General features: G+C 49.6%; 1 protein-coding gene across 2 annotated transcripts in view; it reads left to right on the top strand.

Moving 5' to 3' along the window:
- LOC147702891 (kelch-like protein 3) overlaps positions 1–19,872 on the top strand; it is a 530,880-nt gene that overhangs the window by 418,996 nt on the left and 92,012 nt on the right. For both annotated transcript variants that reach the window (XM_086931483.1, XM_086931484.1), the window contains exon 7: positions 15,042–15,158. In XM_086931483.1, coding sequence (XP_086787609.1) covers positions 15,042–15,158 — 117 coding nt within the window. The remainder of the gene's footprint in view (positions 1–15,041; positions 15,159–19,872) is intronic.

The raw sequence follows: 19,872 nt of genomic DNA, 5'->3' as shown, positions 1-19,872 counted from the left end.
GGCAAATGTCCGCCTTGCAGTCCACCCCCCCCCCATCCTCCCTCGTCCCACATCCCATAACTGATAGTCTAAGTCTATAACACAGGATGTTGGTGTTTCCAGAACGCGCCCGCTAACTCTGGCTGGGCCGCTTGAATCCACTTGCCGATCTCACCTCGCAACACTGCGTAATGTCCCATCACCTTTCACGGATCCACTGTCTGAGTATCTGGAGGAGCGGTCCCCTTCGCAGCATCCTTCTTGGCGGGAGATCTTTTGGTGGAGCGGGATCTCCAACTGCTCCTGCTACGAGAGCGTCTAGGAGTCTGCCGCGTCGCCGTCGAGGAGGACAAATCAAAATCTCGAGCCGGCGGAGTGTGTGGCCGAACTCGAACTGTCTCATCAGTCCAGGTAAAGACTTCTTCCGGAGAATTGAAGAACAGAGTACGTGACTGATAGATCACTCGCAGACGGGCTGGATAAAGTAGGGCATATTGGATTTTGAGGCCTCTCAGGCGAGCCTTAGCCTCTGTGAAGGATTGTCGTTGTCGCTGCACCAGCTTTGTATAGTCCGGGAATATCAGAACCCGTTGGTTATCACACGAGCTTGTCTCAGGATAGTGTCCCGATCGTGATAATTAAGCAATTTGGCTATCACCGGTCGTGGGCGCTCCCCGACTGGCGGCTTCGGAGCAAGCGCCCTGTGCGCCCGCTCAATGACAAAACAGAGAGAGAGGGACTCCGGTGGCAGCCAGCCCTCCAGCCATCGAGTGAGAAAGGCCTCCATGTCCCCCTTTTCGCAATCCTCCGGAAATCCAACAAACCGTAGATTGTTGCGCCGAGCCCGCCCTTCGGCATCCTCCGCCCGGAGCGCCAGGCCCTTCTGAATCCCTTCCATGGTAGCTATTTTCTTTTTTAATATTGCCACATCATCCTCCACTCCGGTAATCCGTGTTTCGGCCTCGGTGATACGGGCCACTGCGTTGCGTAAATCCTGGCGCAATAGAGTAACATCAGCCCCAACTGCCCCTATTTTGGCGTCCATGGTGTCTCTAGATTGAGTGATTGCCGCCAGGAGCGCTGCATTATCTGGCCCCTGGGACGGAGGACCCCCGGAGGCCCCGGCCGTCCCACCTGCACCGGTGAACTTGTCGAGGGTACCCTGCTTCGAAGCTCCGCTGCCGCCCCCAACTATGGTCATGGTCTGCGGCCGGTGGGGTCAGTGTCGTAGGAAAGCTATCCCGTGAACCTCGGGGTTTCACTGCCCCGACCCGGGGGGCCTCCTCCGCCAATTGTCCGCCTGCAGGCCCACTAGCTATTGTCCCCCCGATGCACCGGGCTCAGGTAGTTAGGCAATCCACAGCTCGGTCCGCCGCCGGCCAAGCAGCCATCTTCAGCGTCAGTTTCGTGGACCTCCGAGACCTCCACGACGCCCCCCGATCCAACCCGCAGCTCCACCTACTACTGTTCAGGAGAGGGTTGTGTAGTCTCTAGGCCCCGTGTCCCCTTCGGTCGCCCGGCGCGGTCCGTTTGTGGCCGATGGGACTGTCCAGTGGGGCCCGCGTCATACACTGTGTGCTACACCACGTTCCCGGTGACCAGAGGGCTACTGCACCACAGCTGGGGGCCCCAAGGGGCATGCCGCGGCCCGACCCGAAGCCGAGTACCGGCAGTTCCAATTCAGCCTGGTATACACCACCTCAGGAGCAGTCCACTTGTGTCCCGGAGGCCCAGTCCGCCGCGGCCCGATCTAACCGCCAAGCCCCCAGCGCCAGCCTCTCTACTGCACCGCCCTTCAAGACCCTGCTGCACACTCACCGCATGGGTCGCGTCTCTGGGCCCAGGCGTTTCTCGGGGCCCCTGCCGCCACCTTCGACCAGCCGATCAGTGCCCCGCCGGTCGCGACCGCCGGGCAGCCGTCCAGGCCCCCAGCGCAACGTCAGGGCCGACGATCCACTCAACTGATGTCGGCTTGCCAGTATTCACCCCTCGTTCGGAGGCGGGCTGCACCGCGGCCCCGCTCGGCCGTCCGCCGTCAGTCGTCACACTCCCCGGGCGCCTCCAAAATCGAGGTCCCGGCGTCTCTGCTTGGTGTAGGCCGCTCCGCCTCCGGGGCCGACTGCGCACCGCCCTCACCGCCGATGCGATTCAAAATCGCCCAGAACCTGCCGGACACCCTCCGCAGGAGGGGCAACCCGTGCTCCTTCCTTTTCCCACCCCCCCTCTAAATCCACCTCAGGGATGGGGTCCCCGGGATACTTGTGCCCACCTCTCCTCTATTTAGTATTGAGCCCCAGGGGATGGTGTCCCCAGGGCCCAATAGAGGCTCTTTTATGTTCATTCAGACTCGGGAGATAGGGTTCCCAGGGCCAGGAGTGGCTCGTGGACCGGGACTCTACCCATGCCTCTTCCCCAAATATTTAATAATAAAGACTACTGAGTCCTGGCCCACTTCAAGGGTCAAATTACTTAAATAAAAAAAGTCAGTTTAAAATAAAATATATATGCTTAGATCCTGTGGGACTCCCGCTGGATTGCAGCTTTAAAAAACATTTTTGTTGCTTATTTGAGCTGCTGGAGAGCCTTTCTATGACCCCCCCCATTGAGGGTAAAAGGGGGCAGTGTATCCAAACCCTGCACCCAAGTATCTTTCTTCTAGAAAATCTCAGACAGAGGACTAAGTGGCATAGTCCTGCTGTGGTTGCTGCAGCATTTTTCTTCATGTTGCGGCCAGCCAGTCAGAGCGTTTGCTCCCACAGGAGCCTTACTCCTTGAGGAGCAAGTTGGTCCAAGAGGAAAAGAGTGTCCTAGGCCAATCAAAATGCTCCATTTTTAAAAATAGGTTTTGGGGGGACTCCCTGCTATCCAGACATACAAATATTTGTGATCCTTAATTTCTCACTGATTTACACCAGATCACAAAAGGCATGCCTTCTGGGCCACGATCTAGCTTCCTGCCAAATTTGGTTTTGCAGTAGCACAGTTCAAAAAAGTGTATGTAAAATACATAGAGGTTTTGTGTTTTGGAACACCCCTTTTTCCTTCGCCCCACTTGACGAATCACCCTGCAACTTTCCATGCACGCAGTAGGCAAACAATAGATTTGCAAAGATTTGTCAAACTGTGCCAAAATTATAATGAAACTAAAAATGGCATTTCCTATGGAAATGCCAACCTAACTATAACTACCAAGTGGCGACTGCCACTGGGTAATATATAGATATAGATATGAAGAGTTTACAGATTATTATCAATCGAAGGATGAAGAGTCCTATGGACAGCAGAAGTACCAAATATGTTAAATTGATGGACAAATTAATATGTAGAAAGGATGTGGTTGTTCGGCAATCAAACAAAGGTGGAAACGTTTTCCTTTGGCCGCTGTTGATGTATACAACGGAGGCACTCAAACATTTTAATGATAATGAATGTTATATATAAGATTGATAGATCAGTTGTGGTGGATGCGAGGGTAGCCTATCATTTAAAATGTTCACTATGGCGGGTATTAGGATGGATAAATCAAGAGTAATATCATCAGTTCTTGAAAACCGATTCCTCTCTGATATCTATATTTTATCTTATACCAAAGCTCCACAAGAATGCGATGGTACCCACTGGTAGGCCAATACTTTCAGCCATTGAAGGCCTTTTTGAGAACCCCTCCAGCTATATTTAAGGTTTTTCTACAAAGCTATGTCCCAAATGTATCCTCATGCATCTAGGATACTGGAGATTTTTTAAGAATGATGTGATATCACATGGGAGGGGAGTTACATTCTGTGGACGTGCTTTATTGATGACTTATTCGTAATTTGGCAGGGAATGGAGCTCTCTGTGCAGTCTTCCACTAAGAAATTGAATAACCACAACTTGAATTTGCATTTCACCACCACCATTAGTACACAGCAAGTGCAATTTTTGGATCTAACAGTGTATGTCCAGCAAGACAGAATTCATAATAAAACCTTTTGAAAACCGACAGCAGGCAGCAGTACACTTCATGCGCACAGTTTCCACCCAAATAAACTCAAGCACAGTATCCCCTATGCAGAGAATCTGCGAATGCGTCGAAATTGTAGTTACCAGCAACAACTTGTGGAGGTGGAAAATGAGTTGACCAACAGATTCCTAGCAAGGGGATATAGTTAGGAGGTGGTCCAGGCAGCTAGAACAAAACCCAATACTAGGGATCGGATACATTATTGTTCTCTAACAAAGACACACATCGCCAGATTAACTGACATAAGGAGGATTACAGGCTTCTGTATACGCCATCCAGAGGGGTTAGACGTATATTAAACAAACATTGGCACCGTATAAAAAATAACTTTACGATTCGCCACATGATGCAGAGCAAGCTCAGAAAAGCCATATCCATGAGGTAACATTTGGTGGTCAGCAGTCAAGAAATGAGAACATAAGAGAGCTGGCTGTCTGGCAGCCCAGGCTTTAGAAAATGCCACAAGTATAAGGCCTGCCACTATGGGGTTAATACAACAAAGTGATGTGATCCTTGACCAGTACTTCCTTGAAATTTTGTAATCCCCTACATTGTAAGAGGTAATTTGCTGTTTACATACTAAAATGTAAGTGCCACAAAATGTATGTAGGGAGCACGATTCTCAAGGTGCATCTGCAGGTCCTACAACACATCAGTGCAATAAAGAATAAAGACCGTAGATACCTGACATTTTGAAGAGGTCTATGACATTGCAAAAAGGCTTACATGGGGTGACTTATTAATATTTAAAAAGTAGATTTTGACCTGTCATAAAGATTTATTTTGACTGGTCGGATTGCAATGTTTAAAGTACCACAGTCTGGATACAATGGTATGCCTGAAGTCATGATTTACACTGTCAGTGTAGTGGATGGCACATTAGGTGCTGCAGTCCACTAGATATATTTAACTTACAGGTCCTGGGTACATTCTGTACCATATACTTGGGACTCATAGGTAAGTTGAATATACCAACTGGGAGTATGCCAATCCGACCATGTTTATGTTTAAAGTATTTTATTAAGTACAGTACAGCAGTGAAGATATAAATGAAAAGGCGATTAAAGACAATCCGCGATAAAATGAGTCATTGCTTCATCCAGGGCCGCAGCTACCCATAGCGGTCAACAGTCCCCGCCGTGTCAGAGCCGCCCTGGGTGTCTCGCTAGTATTGGGCACTCGTACGTTGGACTATAGGCGTATAACAACCCCGCTGTACTTCTCTTTCAACAGAACAAAACACCCCAACAACCCCCCGTCCACCCCACTCCCTTTCCCACCCCCCTCCCGTCCGGTGCTGCATCAGATAAAACTCGGACACTCGTATCTCCTACTCGCAGAAACCCTGCTGGCACTTGTAAGGTTTACTCCTCTCCAGTCTGTCCATTCACTGTATCGGTGGTGTGAGTCTCAGAAGTCTCAAGTATCTCGGGCAGGTAAGCTCCCTGAATTCAGTGGCCAGCAATGTGTGGAAGGGTAGCCACAGCTCTTGGAATTGATCTACTTCCCCAGCCAGTGTAAGTGATATTTTTTCCATTCCAAGGTCATGCCACAGCCTATGTAGCCAACCCGTAATGGAGGGGATGGTGGGTGTACGCCAGTGTATTAAAATGTTCTGGATCGCTGAGCCCAGCGCAATAGCAATGTGCCTCCCCCTCCTGGATTTCAGTGGGTACATTAAGTCATTGGGGAGCCCCAATAGGGTGTAGGCGGGGAGGCGGGGAGGCGGGGCAGCTCGATACCAAAACCTGCATCTATCTCATTGATCACCTCTGTCCAGTAATCCTGTAGCAGTGGGCAGTCCCATAAAATATGTGTCAGTGTGCCAACTTGCCCGCAATTACGCCAACATGCAGTGTCTAGGAGGCGGTTCATTTCATGTAGGCGCTCCGGAGTGCGGTACCAATATGTAGAGACCTTGGTGAAGGTTTCGGTGAGTCCTACATGATAAGCAGAATGTCGTGCCCTGTACGAGATTTGCTCCCATTCCTTGTGGCTAAGTGTTCTCCGCAATTCTCTGTCCCACCTCTCCCTACCGGGGTTATAGAGATGAGAGGGAGGTGGTTGCAGCATTTTATACAGATCAGATATTAGTTTAGCGTCCAACTTACGTGTCGCCAGCCACCGTTCATAAGGCATCAGGTTCCTGTCTGCCGACTCCTGTGGCTGCAGGGCCCAGTGCCGAACCTGCCAATACTTCATCCTATCTACCTCGGTCAGTTGGTAAGTCTCTTTGAGAGTCTCAAAGGGGAGGACTCCCCCCTCACCGTATACATGAAAGAGTGCTCTGCATCCCCTCCCCCGCCAGTGTGCATAGGCTCCTGGTTCAGTCCCTGGTGTGAAGTCCGGGTTGTCCACAATGGGCGTGAACGGTGAAGGGAATGTGGTGAGGCCAAAAGGCCTGCAAGTGCCTTCCCAAATCCGCAGCGGCACCCGCGTGATATGGGATGCGTAAAGGTTCGGGGGCGGTGCTGTCTGCGCAGGAACGGTATTTCTTGCAGGGGCCGGCCCGCCACCGCCTGATCCTGGAAGAGCCAGTGCTTATCTGACTCCCACCTGCTCCATTCCACCAGATACCTTAGCTGCGACGCCTGGAAATACTTTTGAAGATCAGGGACCCCCAGCCCACCTGCCTCCGGCGCCAGAGTCGTCAACGTCCTTTTCATTCGGGGTTTATGGCCTTGCCAAACAAAGCGGGACAAGTCAGTCTGCATCTGCCGTATCCAACCCTGAGGAGGCTGCAGCGGAAGCGCACGGAATAAATACAGAATTTGGGGTAAGACTCATCTTAATTGCTGCTATCCTACCTAGCCAGGATATCGTCCCCTTGCTCCATCTCCCCAACTCCTCAGTAACTTTCTTGCCTAACACCTCATAATTAGCCGCCACCATCGCCTGTAACGTGGGTGCTAATAGGATACCCAGGTATGGCACGTGGTGCCGTGACCAGTGAAGCGGGAAACGCCTCTGCAGGTCCTGTCTCGTCGCAGGCGCCAGGGAGATATCCAATGCAGTAGATTTCCCTATATTCATCCGAAACCCAGCTGTTTCCGCGAAAGCTTCGAGCTCCGCCATACATGCGGGTAAGGCCCGCCTCGGGTCCTCTAGCGTGAAAATGGCATTGTCCGCATATAGGCTAACCGTGTGGATGTACCCTCCCATCCGCACCCCGATCGCATCCGGATTCTGCCTCACTCTCTGGGCAAAGGGCTCCATGTAGAGTGCAAAGAGAAGAGGGGATAGTGGGCACCCCTGTCTTGTGCCCCGCTCAATATCAAAGCGCCTTGAACCGCAGCCATTGACACGCACCATAGCCGACGGGAATTTGTAACAGTTAAAGACCATGCTCCTAAACTTCTCCCCTATACCCATCCGTGCCATCACCCGTTCCAGATATGGCCAGTGCACCCGGTCGAACGCTTTTTCGGCGTCAACCGAGAGGAGCATCCTCTCCCCCGGGATCCGCGAGGCTTTTTCCAGTATATGCACCAACCTCTTAGTATTATCCACTGTTTGCCTGCCAGATACAAAGCCGGACTGGTCCGGTTCAATCAGCCCAGGAAGATACTGCGCCAATCTCGCAGCCGGGATCCCCGTATAGATCTTGAGATCTACATTTAGGAGAGAGATTGGTCTATACGAGCTACATTGAGTTCTGTCCTTCCCCGGTTTAGGTATAACTGACACGGTCGCCTGTAGGATATCTGGTGGGATTGCACCGGGGCAGGCGAAGGAATTGAACAGCTTGGTCAGTATGGGTGCTAAGATCGTGCAGAACGTTTTGTAGAAAAGGGAGGTGTAGCCGTCCGGGCCTGGGGCCTTCCCCTGCTTCAGCCTGGAAATCGCCGCAACAACCTCCTCAATCCGAATCTCACGTTCTAGGTAATCGGCCTGTGCCGGAGCCAGGGACTGGAGAGCTACCGAATCCAGGTAGTCATCGGGATCACCTACCATCGAGTTATCTGCCGTGTAAAGCTCAGAATAGAATTGGCGAAAACTCTCAGCTATTTCGACGTCTTCGGTGACTGACTGCCCCCCTGCTGCCGCAATTTCTTTCACTCGACGGCTCTGGTGGGCAATTCTGAGCTTAGCCGCTAGTAACCGGCCACAGCGATCCCCCCCGAGTAATAAGCGTGTTTTAGACGCAGCGCCGCATATTCAGCCCTGTCTAAATCCAAAGACGAAAGGAGTTTCCTTGCCGCCTTCAGCTGTTTCCAAATCCTGGGAGCCCCAGTGCGACGATGTACTTGCTCCAATTCCCTGACTTTCTCCGTGAGCTCCTCCCACTTAACCTTTCTCTCTTTGTTTTCGGCTGATGAAATCGCTATGAAATCTCCCCTCGGAACCGCCTTGAGTGCTCCCCATTGAGTTGCCAATGTAGTGTCAGGGTTAGAGTTACGCAGCTGAAATTCCTGCACAGACTCCGTTATGCGCTGCACCACGGTCTTTTTGTGTAGGAGAGTGTCCCGAAGTCGCCAGACCCCTCGATGTACCGGGGTCGATGGGGGGAGGAAGGACCCCGAGACCGGCGCGTGATCCAAAAGAGAGATGACCCCTATCTCGGAGGCAGTGGCCATGTCCCGAACCGGCCCTGAGACCAGCAGATAGTCCAACCGAGCGTATGTTTTATGTGCGTGTGAGTAATAAGAGTAGTCCCTGTCTAAGGGATGAAACCCCCGTCAGAGGTCATGCAGATCCAAATCAGCTAATTGTGTTCTCACTATGCTCGACAATTCCCCAGTCTGTGGGTGACGCTGCGCTGACCTATCTAGAGAGGAATCGAACACTAAGTTTAGGTCCCCTCCTAGTATGATGTGTCTGTCTGGTGACGCTGTGACATCCACTAATGCAGAGTGTAGGAAACGGTCCTGGTGCTCGTTTGGGCTGTAAACTGACCCTATTGTAAACTGAAGGGGGCCCAGCTTAAACCTATAGACTAGCAGTCTCCCTTTCTGTTCTACGAGTTTGTGTATGACCTCCCCTCTAAAAGATTTAGACACTAAGATAGCCACTCCAGCCGTTTTTGTGGTATTGGAGGAAAAGAACTGCGTGGGAAAGGAGCGGGACCGCAACCTATGGCAGTCCCCGGCTAGCAGGTGTGTTTCCTGAAGCAGACAAATGTCTGCCTGAGAACCCTCCAGTAAGGAGAGAATTGCTCTTAGTTTCGTGGGGTTGTTCAACCCTTTCACATTCAGGGTCACTACTTTCAGCCCCGCCATACCAAAACAGAGTCACCGCTTCCCAGCGGCCGGGTCTTAGCAGAGAGTACCACACCATTGGACAAATAGGCCTGCGAGCTCCGGCAATGCCGAATGGACTTAGTGACAGCACCGGACAGATCCGCCCTCAACTCCCCCCTCCCGGTTCCCCTGTTCCCCATCCCCCAACTCCTCAACACACCCCCCTCCCGCGCCCCAACTCGAACCCCAAACTCCCCCCACCCTCCCATCCCTCCCTTCCCAATCGTGACCCCCAGTCACGATAGTCCCAGTCCTGCCCTCACCGGACAAGTCTGTGGTAAATGACCTTCGTGGGCGACCTGCCACAGGCATCCCTCCTCCGCCCCCGCCCTCCGGCCCACCCCTGCGCCTGCTCCAACAGTGATGCGTAGTCATTCTCCCCCCGGAGCCAAATTATGCGGTCAATGCCACTTCCTCATCGACCGCTGAAGACCTGGAAACAGTTCGAATGGCATCCTCCATCTCTGCCCTAATGGTGGGCGAGCCCGGCCTCCGAGGAGCGGTGGCCGACCTGCGTCTCGAAACTCTCCGCCAGCCACTGTTAGGGGGATCTCTTCTCCTTGGCGTGGAGGATTCCTCCTCCTCCGCAGTGATCCCCAGCACTTCGCACACATCCAGAAGAGACCGTAGCTGATGTGAATCCCCATTCAATCGGAAGATAAGGCGAAAAGGGTGCCCCCATGAGTAGGGCGTGTCGTGTTGCCTCAAGAAGTCCGTCGCAATCTTAAACGCCCGCCTCTTCTGGAGAGTTGTCGCTGCCAAGTCTTGATACAATGCCACTGGATGGCCTCGGAAAGTGATCGATTGTTTCCTCCTCGCCTCAGTCATGATCCGCTCCTTCAGCGGAAAATCGGGTAGGAAAGCTAGAATGTCTGGGGGCGGCCCCGTCGCACGCCGTTGCGGACCAACCCTATGGGCTCTATCTATCCTAATGGGGAAGTCGGCAGACTCGCCCAGGATGTCACGGAACAGTCCCTGCAGATACTCCATTATGCCAGTGTTCTCTTCCGAGGACGGCACTCCTCGAACCCTTATGTTGTTCCGCCGAGATCTGTTCTCCAAGTCCTCATTATGCAGTGTAGATCTATGTGTTGGTCCCTTAGGCGGAGCACCTCCTGCTGCAGGTGCGTGATCTCCTCATCTTGCCTCTGCGTGGAGCTTTCGACCGTGGCCACTCTCTCGCCTAGTCCGTCCACTTCTCTACGTATTTCACGCACTTCGCCGGCCACTTCTTGCTTTAACGCTTGAAAGTCCTCCCTTAGCGTCTCAAAAAGTGATTCCAAAAAGGATCTGGTGACTGGGGGCTCTCCACTGCCCACCATGTGAGAGCTGCTGGCACCTCCCGGCGGCGTTGCATTCTTGTCTCCTTTCCCCTGGGATTTATTAAGCATCTCCGGAAGTGTGCGACTGCTCCCCTTGCCACCCTTCTGTCCAGCCATTTGTCCTGTGCCTCCGCGGCACGTGCGCTATGCACCTCAACACCAGCCAATCCGACACTCAACGTCAGGCCCAGAGCGCTACTGCCCGTCTCCAGGAGCCCCTTCTTCCGTCGATCGCCCCAAGAGTTCACTGCTACACAAATCCGGGCCTGCAAGCCGCCCGGCCGCACAGCGGGTCGGGTGCCCCACCACGCCAGCAGCAGCCGCCGCCTCTCTGCGCTCCCCTAGCACTTTTCCGCTACTGGTCAAGCAACTCTCCACAATCGCCGGTGAGGCTACACAGCTGCGGCCCAAGGTCAGCGCGCCGCTTCACCAACTGCTACTGCGCCATCCGGTGGAATCTGCTATGCCTCCAATGTCCGCTCACTCTTGGGGAGCCTTTCCCTGCTCAGTTACCGCACCCAGGGGCCTCTTCCCCCTCTCGGACAGGCGCTACAGGCCAGGCGCCGCAGCATCTCCCAGATTTCCCGGTGTGGTGCGCTGTAGGCTCCGATCTGCAGTGCCTCGGGAGCTCCGTGTCACCTCACTCCCCTCCAGCTCTCTCCTCACCTCCACTGCAGAAACCAGGGGGGGGGGGTTAGTGTTCAGGGCCCCGCTCCGTCTTTGCACTGTCCCGAATTTCGGGCCCTCACCGCTCCAGCCCCCGAGCGCACTGCGCAAGCCGCCCTGGATCACCCTCGCTGAGACTCGTCACCTCGTCAGTGCCGCCTCGCCTCCTGCATGCTTCACTCTGCCTCCATACAGTCCGCGGGGGCAATTGCCACCGCACCAGGGCCCCCGGCTCGGCTCCACACCCCACTCGCTGCCTCCTCACCTCTTCCGAATGACCTGGGGGGGAGGGAGGAGGGGGGGGGGGGGTCCCGCTCCGTCACCGCCCGATCTGCAGCTCTCCCGGCCTCCCTGGCACTGCGCTCCGGGTGCGCTGGTATGGGCACTGCAGCGGGGGGGTCACCGGCGGGCTCACTGGTCTGCAGGCACCGCTGCTGCGCCGGGTTCTCTTCCGCCGCCGGAGCCGCCCCTCCGCAGTTCCGATCACTGCCGCCTTCCTGCTAGGCCACAGCCGCGGCCTCAATTAGCCGAGGGGCGGGCTCAGGGGCAGGCAGTCATTAGGGTTGGCGCCGTCCTCGGGGCTCCGCTCCTCCTTCACCGGACTCTAGCGCTCGTCTCCGCCGGGTCACCGACCCTATGTGCACCGGCTCTCAGGCTGGACCCTGGGGACGCCAGGCGCCGCAACACCAGTAGCCGTGCTACAGCCCGGCCCGCTCCCCTGCAGCACTTCGGGGCTCCGAGGCTGCCTACACCGCACCCGGCTCTTACAGTGACGGCGAGTCCGGACCCCTGTCCAGCGGTGACCGGAAGCTCCCCCAGGCAGCTCCGCTACCTCAGGTAGGCAGGGGGGAAGAAATTGCTCAATTTAGGGGCTTCGGGCCTGGCCGGGAGCGGGAGCTCGGGAAGGACACGTCTTCCTACTCCTCCATCTTGGCCACGCCTCTCCGACCATGTTTAAAGGGGGGGGGGGGGAGTACAGGCACTTTACCACTGGTCAGCAGGAGTACATTTCTGAGTTAAAAAACCAGCAAAAATATAGGGCCCAGAAAACTGCGAAAAATACGGGGTGATCGCACAGTTTCGTACAATCTGTTGAGCTTTTTGGTGTGTCTTGAATTTGAACCAAGTATACTTGGACAATGGTCCAGTGTGTCTACTCTGTTTCACTCTGCCTTTGCCGCCTATGCCAGTCTACTCTGAGTCACTCTACTCTGCATCACTCCACTCTATGCCACTTGACTCTACTCTCAAAAAATCTACTTTGCACTACTGCAGTCTAAACCACTGCACTCTACTCTATACCACTCCACTCTGCGCTACTTTAATCTATGCCACTGCAGTCTATGCTATGCCACTCTTCTCTACACCACACCACTCTGCACAACACCACATCTTCCACTATACTCTTCACTCTACACCACTCCACTCTACATCAATGCACTCTACACCACTGCACTCTGTCAATGCACTCTATACTACTTTACTCAAAACCAATGCACTCTATGGCACTCCACTCTACGCTATTGCACTCTACATCACTGCACTCTACGCCACACTATTCTACTCTGTGCCATTGCACTCTACCCTACTGCTTTCTACTCTGCACCACTCTCCTCTACACCACTGTACTCTACAGCACTATACTCTGTAATACTGCACTCTCCTACAGGCCACTTTTCTTTGCACCACTTTACTCCACTTAACTGCACTCTACCCCACTACACTTTACAACATTTTACTCTGCATCACTCCACTCTACGCCACTGCACCCCTCTCCTCTACCTTGCACCATTCCATTCTAAACTACTCTACGACACTCCACTCTGCGTCACTGCACTCTCTGCCACTCTACTGTGCACTACTTCGTTTAATGCTACTGCATTATACTCTGCTCCACTCTGCTCCACTTTATGCCAATGCACTTTACACCACTACACTCTACCACTCTATTCTGGATCACTCTACTCTACGCCACCACACTCTATGCCAGTCCACACTGCACTCTACAACACTGCACTCTGCCACTACAGTCTACGCCCCTATACTCTTTACTACTCTGTGCCACTGCACTCTAGCCTGCACCACTCAACTCTACCCTGCAGCCCTCTATGCTACTGCACTCTACTCTGCACCACTCTACTGCACTCCACTCTGCGCTACTCCACTCTGCGCTACTCCACTCTGCGCTACTCCACTCTGCGCTACTCCACTCTGCGCTACTCCACTCTGCGCTACTCCACTCTGCGCTACTCCACTCTGCGCCACTCCACTCTGCGCCACTCCACTCTGCGCCACTCCGCGCTACTCCACTCTGCACCACTCCATACCACTCCACAGTATGCCACTCCACTCTATGCTGTGCCACTCCACTCGGCGCCACTCTACTCTATGCCACTGCACCCTAAGCCACTCTACTCTACACCACAGCACTCTCCACCACTTTATTCAAAACGAGTGCACTCTATGCCACTGCATTCTTCGTAATTCGACACTTCACCACTGTTCTCTATGCCACTATACTCTACAACACTATACTTTACGCCACTGCACTCTAAATCACTCTACTCTGCACAATTGCACTCCACGCCGCTCTAAACTACTCTGCACCACTGCACTCTGTCACTGCACTCTATGCCACACTGCCCTACACCACTCTAGCCTGCACCACTCCACTCTAACCTGCACCACACCACTCTAACCTGCACCATGCCATTCTGCACCACTCCACCCTTCACCGTTCCACTCTACTGCACAATGCTCTGCATCACTGCATTCTACACCACTACACTCTACTCTAATCCACTCTACGCCTCTCTAGTCTACAGTGCAGCACTGCGCAATACACCACTGCACATCATTGTACTCAGCCCTGCACCATCCCATTCTACCCTACACTATTCCACTCTACTTCACTCTGAAACAATCTACTCTACACCATTGCACTCTATGCCACTCTACTCCACTCTGCACCACTTTACTCCTCTTGGCTATAAACCACTGCACTCTATGCCACCTCCACCCAAACCATTTACTCAAAACCAGTGCACTCTACACCACTGCGCTGTATGCCCGTTTACTGTGAACCACTGTAGTTCATGCCACTTCACTTTAAGCCTCTCTTCTGTACAACACTCCACTCTACTTTACTCTGTTCCACTCTACGACACTCAGAGATGCTCTATGAAATTCCCTCCATGGCTTTGCTTGCCACTTTACTCCACTCTACGCCACTCCACTCTGATCTACGCTACTCCATTTTAGGATACTCTATGCCACTCCACTCTATAACACTCTACTCCACTGCATGGCACACTACTCAACTCTGCGACACTCTACTCTACACCTTTCCACTCTATGAAACTCTGGTCCCTCCACTCAACTCCACTCCACTTCATGACACTTCACTGTACGACACTCCACTCCACTCCACACCATTCTCCAATAAACCACTAACTTTTAGCCATGCGGAACAGCATCCATGCAGGTAAACAACATGGCTAAAACACATTGGCAAAGCCAGTAGCTCTTGCATAGGTGAGACATATTGGCTTTGCCAGTGTTTGTTTTGTCTTTGCCAGGCGGAGTTCCAGAGCTTTCCTGTCTGAACTGAGAAGGGAATTGCAGGAAAGCGCTTCTTGATAGTTGGGTATGTAAGTAGGGCGGCCAGTCCTGAGAGCAGGGTTCCATCCAGGCAGCTATTTGGAAATGCTTGATACCGTCTCACAGGGGTATTCAAAGTTAATTTGTCGTAGAATTAATCATTGCTTTTATTTGTGACGTCTTACATTGCCAATGTTCTACCCTTCACTCGGTTATACGTTTTATTTTCAGGTATTTGAAGCTGTTATTTCATGGATACATTATGAAAAAGATACTCGCCTGGAACACATGGCTAAATTAATGGAACACGTTCGGCTTCCGCTTCTCCCAAGAGATTATCTTGTACAGGTGAGTGTGGAATGCACAATCTTTAAAACTTCAGAATTCCAACTTGGTTCAAATTATTCACTAGTGCATGCACACGTGGTGAGTTGTTTGGAAACAGGAGCCAGACTTTTGCTTTATTTGTTGTTTCTGAATTTCTCTGGACAAAAAGCAATTTTGTGATCTTTCCGCATAATTCGGCACATCTGATATGTCAGGCAATAACATTTTTTTAAATCTTGTAAGCAAATGAATGTTCATCAATTATCGTTTGGTAGAAAACCATTACCCGTAGATATATAGCGAAATATTGAAAATACACAAAAGAACTTTTACATTTCTCGTTTTACACTCCCGGGAACCCCCACTCATTGCACAGAGACGCACAGCTTTAAATTGAATTTTTACTGTGACCATGTATTTGTATATTTTAAATCGTTATATTTGTTGTGCTTTTATGGATATGTCTATCCGAATAAAGTATTTTGAACTTGAACTTGTTTTAAACATTACATCATCATGCTATGGGATGCTTTATTCACTAGTTGTATTTTTTGGTCCAGATAACTTTCTACATATTTTAAAATGAACTTTTTCTCTGCAAAAATAAAATAAGTGTCAGAAATCTCACCTACAGTTTGGTGATGTCCAAGCCCCCATTTTACAACGAGCAGACTGTATAAATGAACTAGAGCTGTGCAACAAAAGGGGGATTATGATTCGGAGACGACACGTTACCACAGGAAAAAAGCATGCAGTAAAGCAATATTGAATATAGAGGGCGATGGAGAACGAAAAATCACTGCCCTATCATTAAGATGGACTTAATTCTTAGTTGCATCAGGTTCGAGCTCGGCCCATATGGGGTTATTAGTAGTAACTTTAGTATCTTAAAATCAAGGAGACAGGTGGAAAAGCGAGCTCCAGACTTTATAACCTGATTAACACAATTCCCAGTATCAGAACCCAAAGGATAATGCAAATCATTACATTTCCGTAGTAAAAGATTCAGTACCGTTCCCAGTAAACTATGTTGGAACTTGTTTATGGTTAAAGAATCAGTGCAGAAGGACGTGATTCACAGCAATCTTTTGAGAAAAGTCTGTGACTAACATCTGAATGGTGAAGGAGTTCCTACATCTTGTTACCTGACCCCTTAGTGTGACATATTCACTGTGTGGCATTACATTAATGTCAAACTCTGGTTACACATCGGGGAGCAAAAGACCAGTGGGTAAGATTAAGAATCCAGGGATTCATCACTGGCTAACGTTTACCAAGGTTCACACAGCCAGACAGCAGCATTATTTTAAAATTTAGAAATTGTACAGCTCCTTATTTCCCATGCTCTTTTGGCCTATAATGTGATAAGTTGCAGTCGCACTTACAGTGCTACAACACTAAACATGATATGTGGTTGCACGATGGTGCGAAGGAAAGCAAGGGGTTTCTTCCATAGACTTTCTGCTTTAGGTACACCCTCCAGTACAAATCTGTACGTGCAGACAGCTGCCCAAGAGTAAATTGTGTGATATGTGTAATTTTGGGGGACATTACCCACACTATGCCAGGAAATATAATGCGTCACCTTTTCCTCTTTGTGTGTGTCTGTTTTCATGTGTTGCCAAGATCCGACACAAGCCCCTTTGTGACTTTAGTTCATCTGGCTTTCCAAAGAGTTCTATTGGCGTTTGTGATGTTCACGTGTCTTCATGCCTACTCTGCATGGATTATCAGGGATGTGTCGCTGTGACGCACAGTTCTGTTTCAGCAAAAAATGTTTTATGGGGACTACTTTGCGTTGCCCTCTTATGTTGCACCCCTTTACGTCATATTTGCACCCAAACTAAAAACCATAGTTTGATTCAGTGCTATAAAATAAAAATCCCTTGGATACGTGTCCGAAAGAGAGACATGAATTTGCTTATTAATTATAAACTTCAGCAGGGGTAAGAACTCTTGTATCTAATCTTGACAGAAAAATCATCTTATGTTGCCATAAAGCGAAACAGTATTTTTGTTAGTGGTGGATATCGTTGCCTGTCATTTTGGACTTTTCAGTTCCAGAATCTCTTTGAATGCTGTACGTAAGGCCGTTATATTTTTTTTAAAGACTAATTTATGGATCACTTATTTTATCAAGTATAGTCTGCTTTCCTAGCATTTATTTCCCCTCTCACTATTACAGACTTTATTTTGAATATTGAACGAGTCCACGTAGAGGGCCCAGTTTCAGTTCCAGCACCCATAGTCACCATAAGCTCTCATTGCTGGAAGCTGCTCAAGTGTGCAGTCTGTCACAGCAGAATAATGAAACTTACCCAGTTCCTGACTCACTGCAGCAAGCAACAGTAAAACCTATGTTGAAAAAGGCACATCATCGTTCCTATGAACTGATCTCTCTCTCTTTGGTAATATGGCTAAAATAGTTGCTAAACTGGTATTTTGGCAAGCTGTAGTCAGCCAAGGCCATAACATGCTCAATCATTTTTTTGACGTATGTTTTCTGGTACGGCAGTTTAGAGAGACCATTTCCCATTTATGCTGTTGCTTTGTTCGTCTTTCATGCCTTAGGTATAGTGGTTCATGTAATATTGTGACAGACGTTTAAGACCTGGAGTATGCCTTTCAGACTTCTTGTGATATTGCTGCTGTTTCATTCAGAGAATTGAGAGCAGGTAGGCTCTGTTAAGAGGTGAAGGATTACAAAAAAATAAAGGCAGAACATTGTCTAAAACAAGACTGGACCTTAGCACTTTTGCCCTGATTAGCCGAATCCCAGTGGATATCCTGGAAGTTCCAGCAAATTGTTCATTTTCACTTAGTGTGGGATCAGCATGTAGGGTTGATTTTGTATGCCAATGATCTTGCCATTGGCCTGCATTGCATATAAAATGTGCCACATAACTATTTTAATAAGAGTTAAACTAGCAATCTTGGCGAGCAATATCATGGTCTTTGAGAAGAACAGGAATGTTGCATCATGTGGACAAGAAACTTTAGTTGGTAGTGACATATAATTCTGTGGGAATTACATTACTTCTCAGTTGTATTTAACATGAAAGCATCACTTGGGTCGATGGTGTGCTTGCTGCTGGAAGGGTTCTTAAGAAGATTCTGTTATCATAAACAGGGTCTGCTCCTGTATGATTCAGAACTTCTTATGGTATTTCCTTGAAGGACAATGTCTAAAACGTTGAATAAATCCCTCTATGAATGCAGTTGTCCAGGTCATAAGAGATAGGCTTGCTCTATGCTCTTTGGATATTTTAGCACAATTATTATTTTTGTGTTCCTGGTGAATTAAACCGCAACAAAGTATCTAAACTGTGCTAGGTACTGAATAGAAAACAGAAATAGGAAATATGCTAACTTTATTATTTATGAGTAACATTTGATTAATTGATTAGAGGTTTTAAATATGTGCCTTACCTAGCCCTTGCTTGTTCAGACAAGACACCGAATCTCAGCATTTATAAAGATTCTTTCTTCCTTAAATGTAATGGTTTGGTAGGTCTGGCTAGGGGCTCCTTGAGAGAGTGTGATGGGGTCATTTAGAGGTGGGTAGTAATGAGACATAAACCAAATCATAGCAATGTACCATCCATCCACTTTAGTGTTCTCCTTCCTAAGCTGAGAGTGGGGGCTGGCAAAGCCACCATCGGCTCGGCAGCACCTACCATAGTGGCGGTCCCAGCACCGGTGTTAATGATATTGGTGTTCTGACCAGTTTAAGATCTGCACCTCAAACTTCCTTTCTGGCAGCCGCATTTAGTTCCAAGACAACCATGATTTCAATAATGGGGACCATAAACAGAAACATGTTTAAATGTCCCAGCCCTTGATGGGCATTTGTTATTTTTATTCTGGAGATGGATCTCTGATTTGGGGGGTGTCTTTAGCAGTTCTGTCATGATGTATCTCCCAATTTGTTTTTCCTCAAGCCACGGCTGCTGTGCATGCAGGAGCCGTTCCTGAATACTTAGGTCTGTCACAACGGTAAGCATCAATATTTATTGGTTCGACTGTCCTGCCTCCAAAATGGAGATTTGACGTCTTGGAATTCTCGCATTAAACATTTAAACATTGTAGTGTGAGTTTCATTTCTTACAATATGCACAGCATGCAGCTCTGCAATGAGGTTTTAAGATTCCAATTTTGAATTGAAGCGGGTGGATAATTCCTGGGGTTATGAATAAGATAAAAGGCATTAAAGGGAAATATATGTGAACTAGGAACTCCGTGTTTAATTTCAAGGAACTTCTGGTGGATTGCCCCTTTGTTTTTTCGAAGGAAGAATTTTTTTGTACCATGTTCTTTAAAACATAAAACTTTCAGTAGAGAAATGGCCATGGAATTGTTGATGAAATGAAATCTTTTAAACACAGCTACATTTCTTAAAATATTTTAACAGTGATCTGCCAGACAAATGAATGTTACATGTACTGGTTGGTTAAACATATTTAAAATGTGTTAGAATGTTCGTATTTTTAGGGACATTTTGTAAGGGCACTGGCCCAAAGTAAGTAACATTAAAAAAATTATGTTCAAATTTTAAGAGGCTAAACCCACCAATATTCCTAAAATTGGAAAAGTTGCAGGGTACTTTCAAGGATCAGCTTGTGAATTTTTAATAGAAATATTTACAAAAAAGACTGAACAAAAAGCACAACTGATCCGGAGAAACATTAATATAATGCTATGGATCCGTCATTACTCCTCCATTTACCCTATCTCT

Source organism: Lissotriton vulgaris, chromosome 7 (assembly GCF_964263255.1).
Source record: "Lissotriton vulgaris chromosome 7, aLisVul1.2, whole genome shotgun sequence".
Classification (NCBI taxonomy): Eukaryota; Metazoa; Chordata; class Amphibia; order Caudata; family Salamandridae; genus Lissotriton; species Lissotriton vulgaris.
This window is presented reverse-complemented; position numbering and strand designations above follow the sequence as displayed.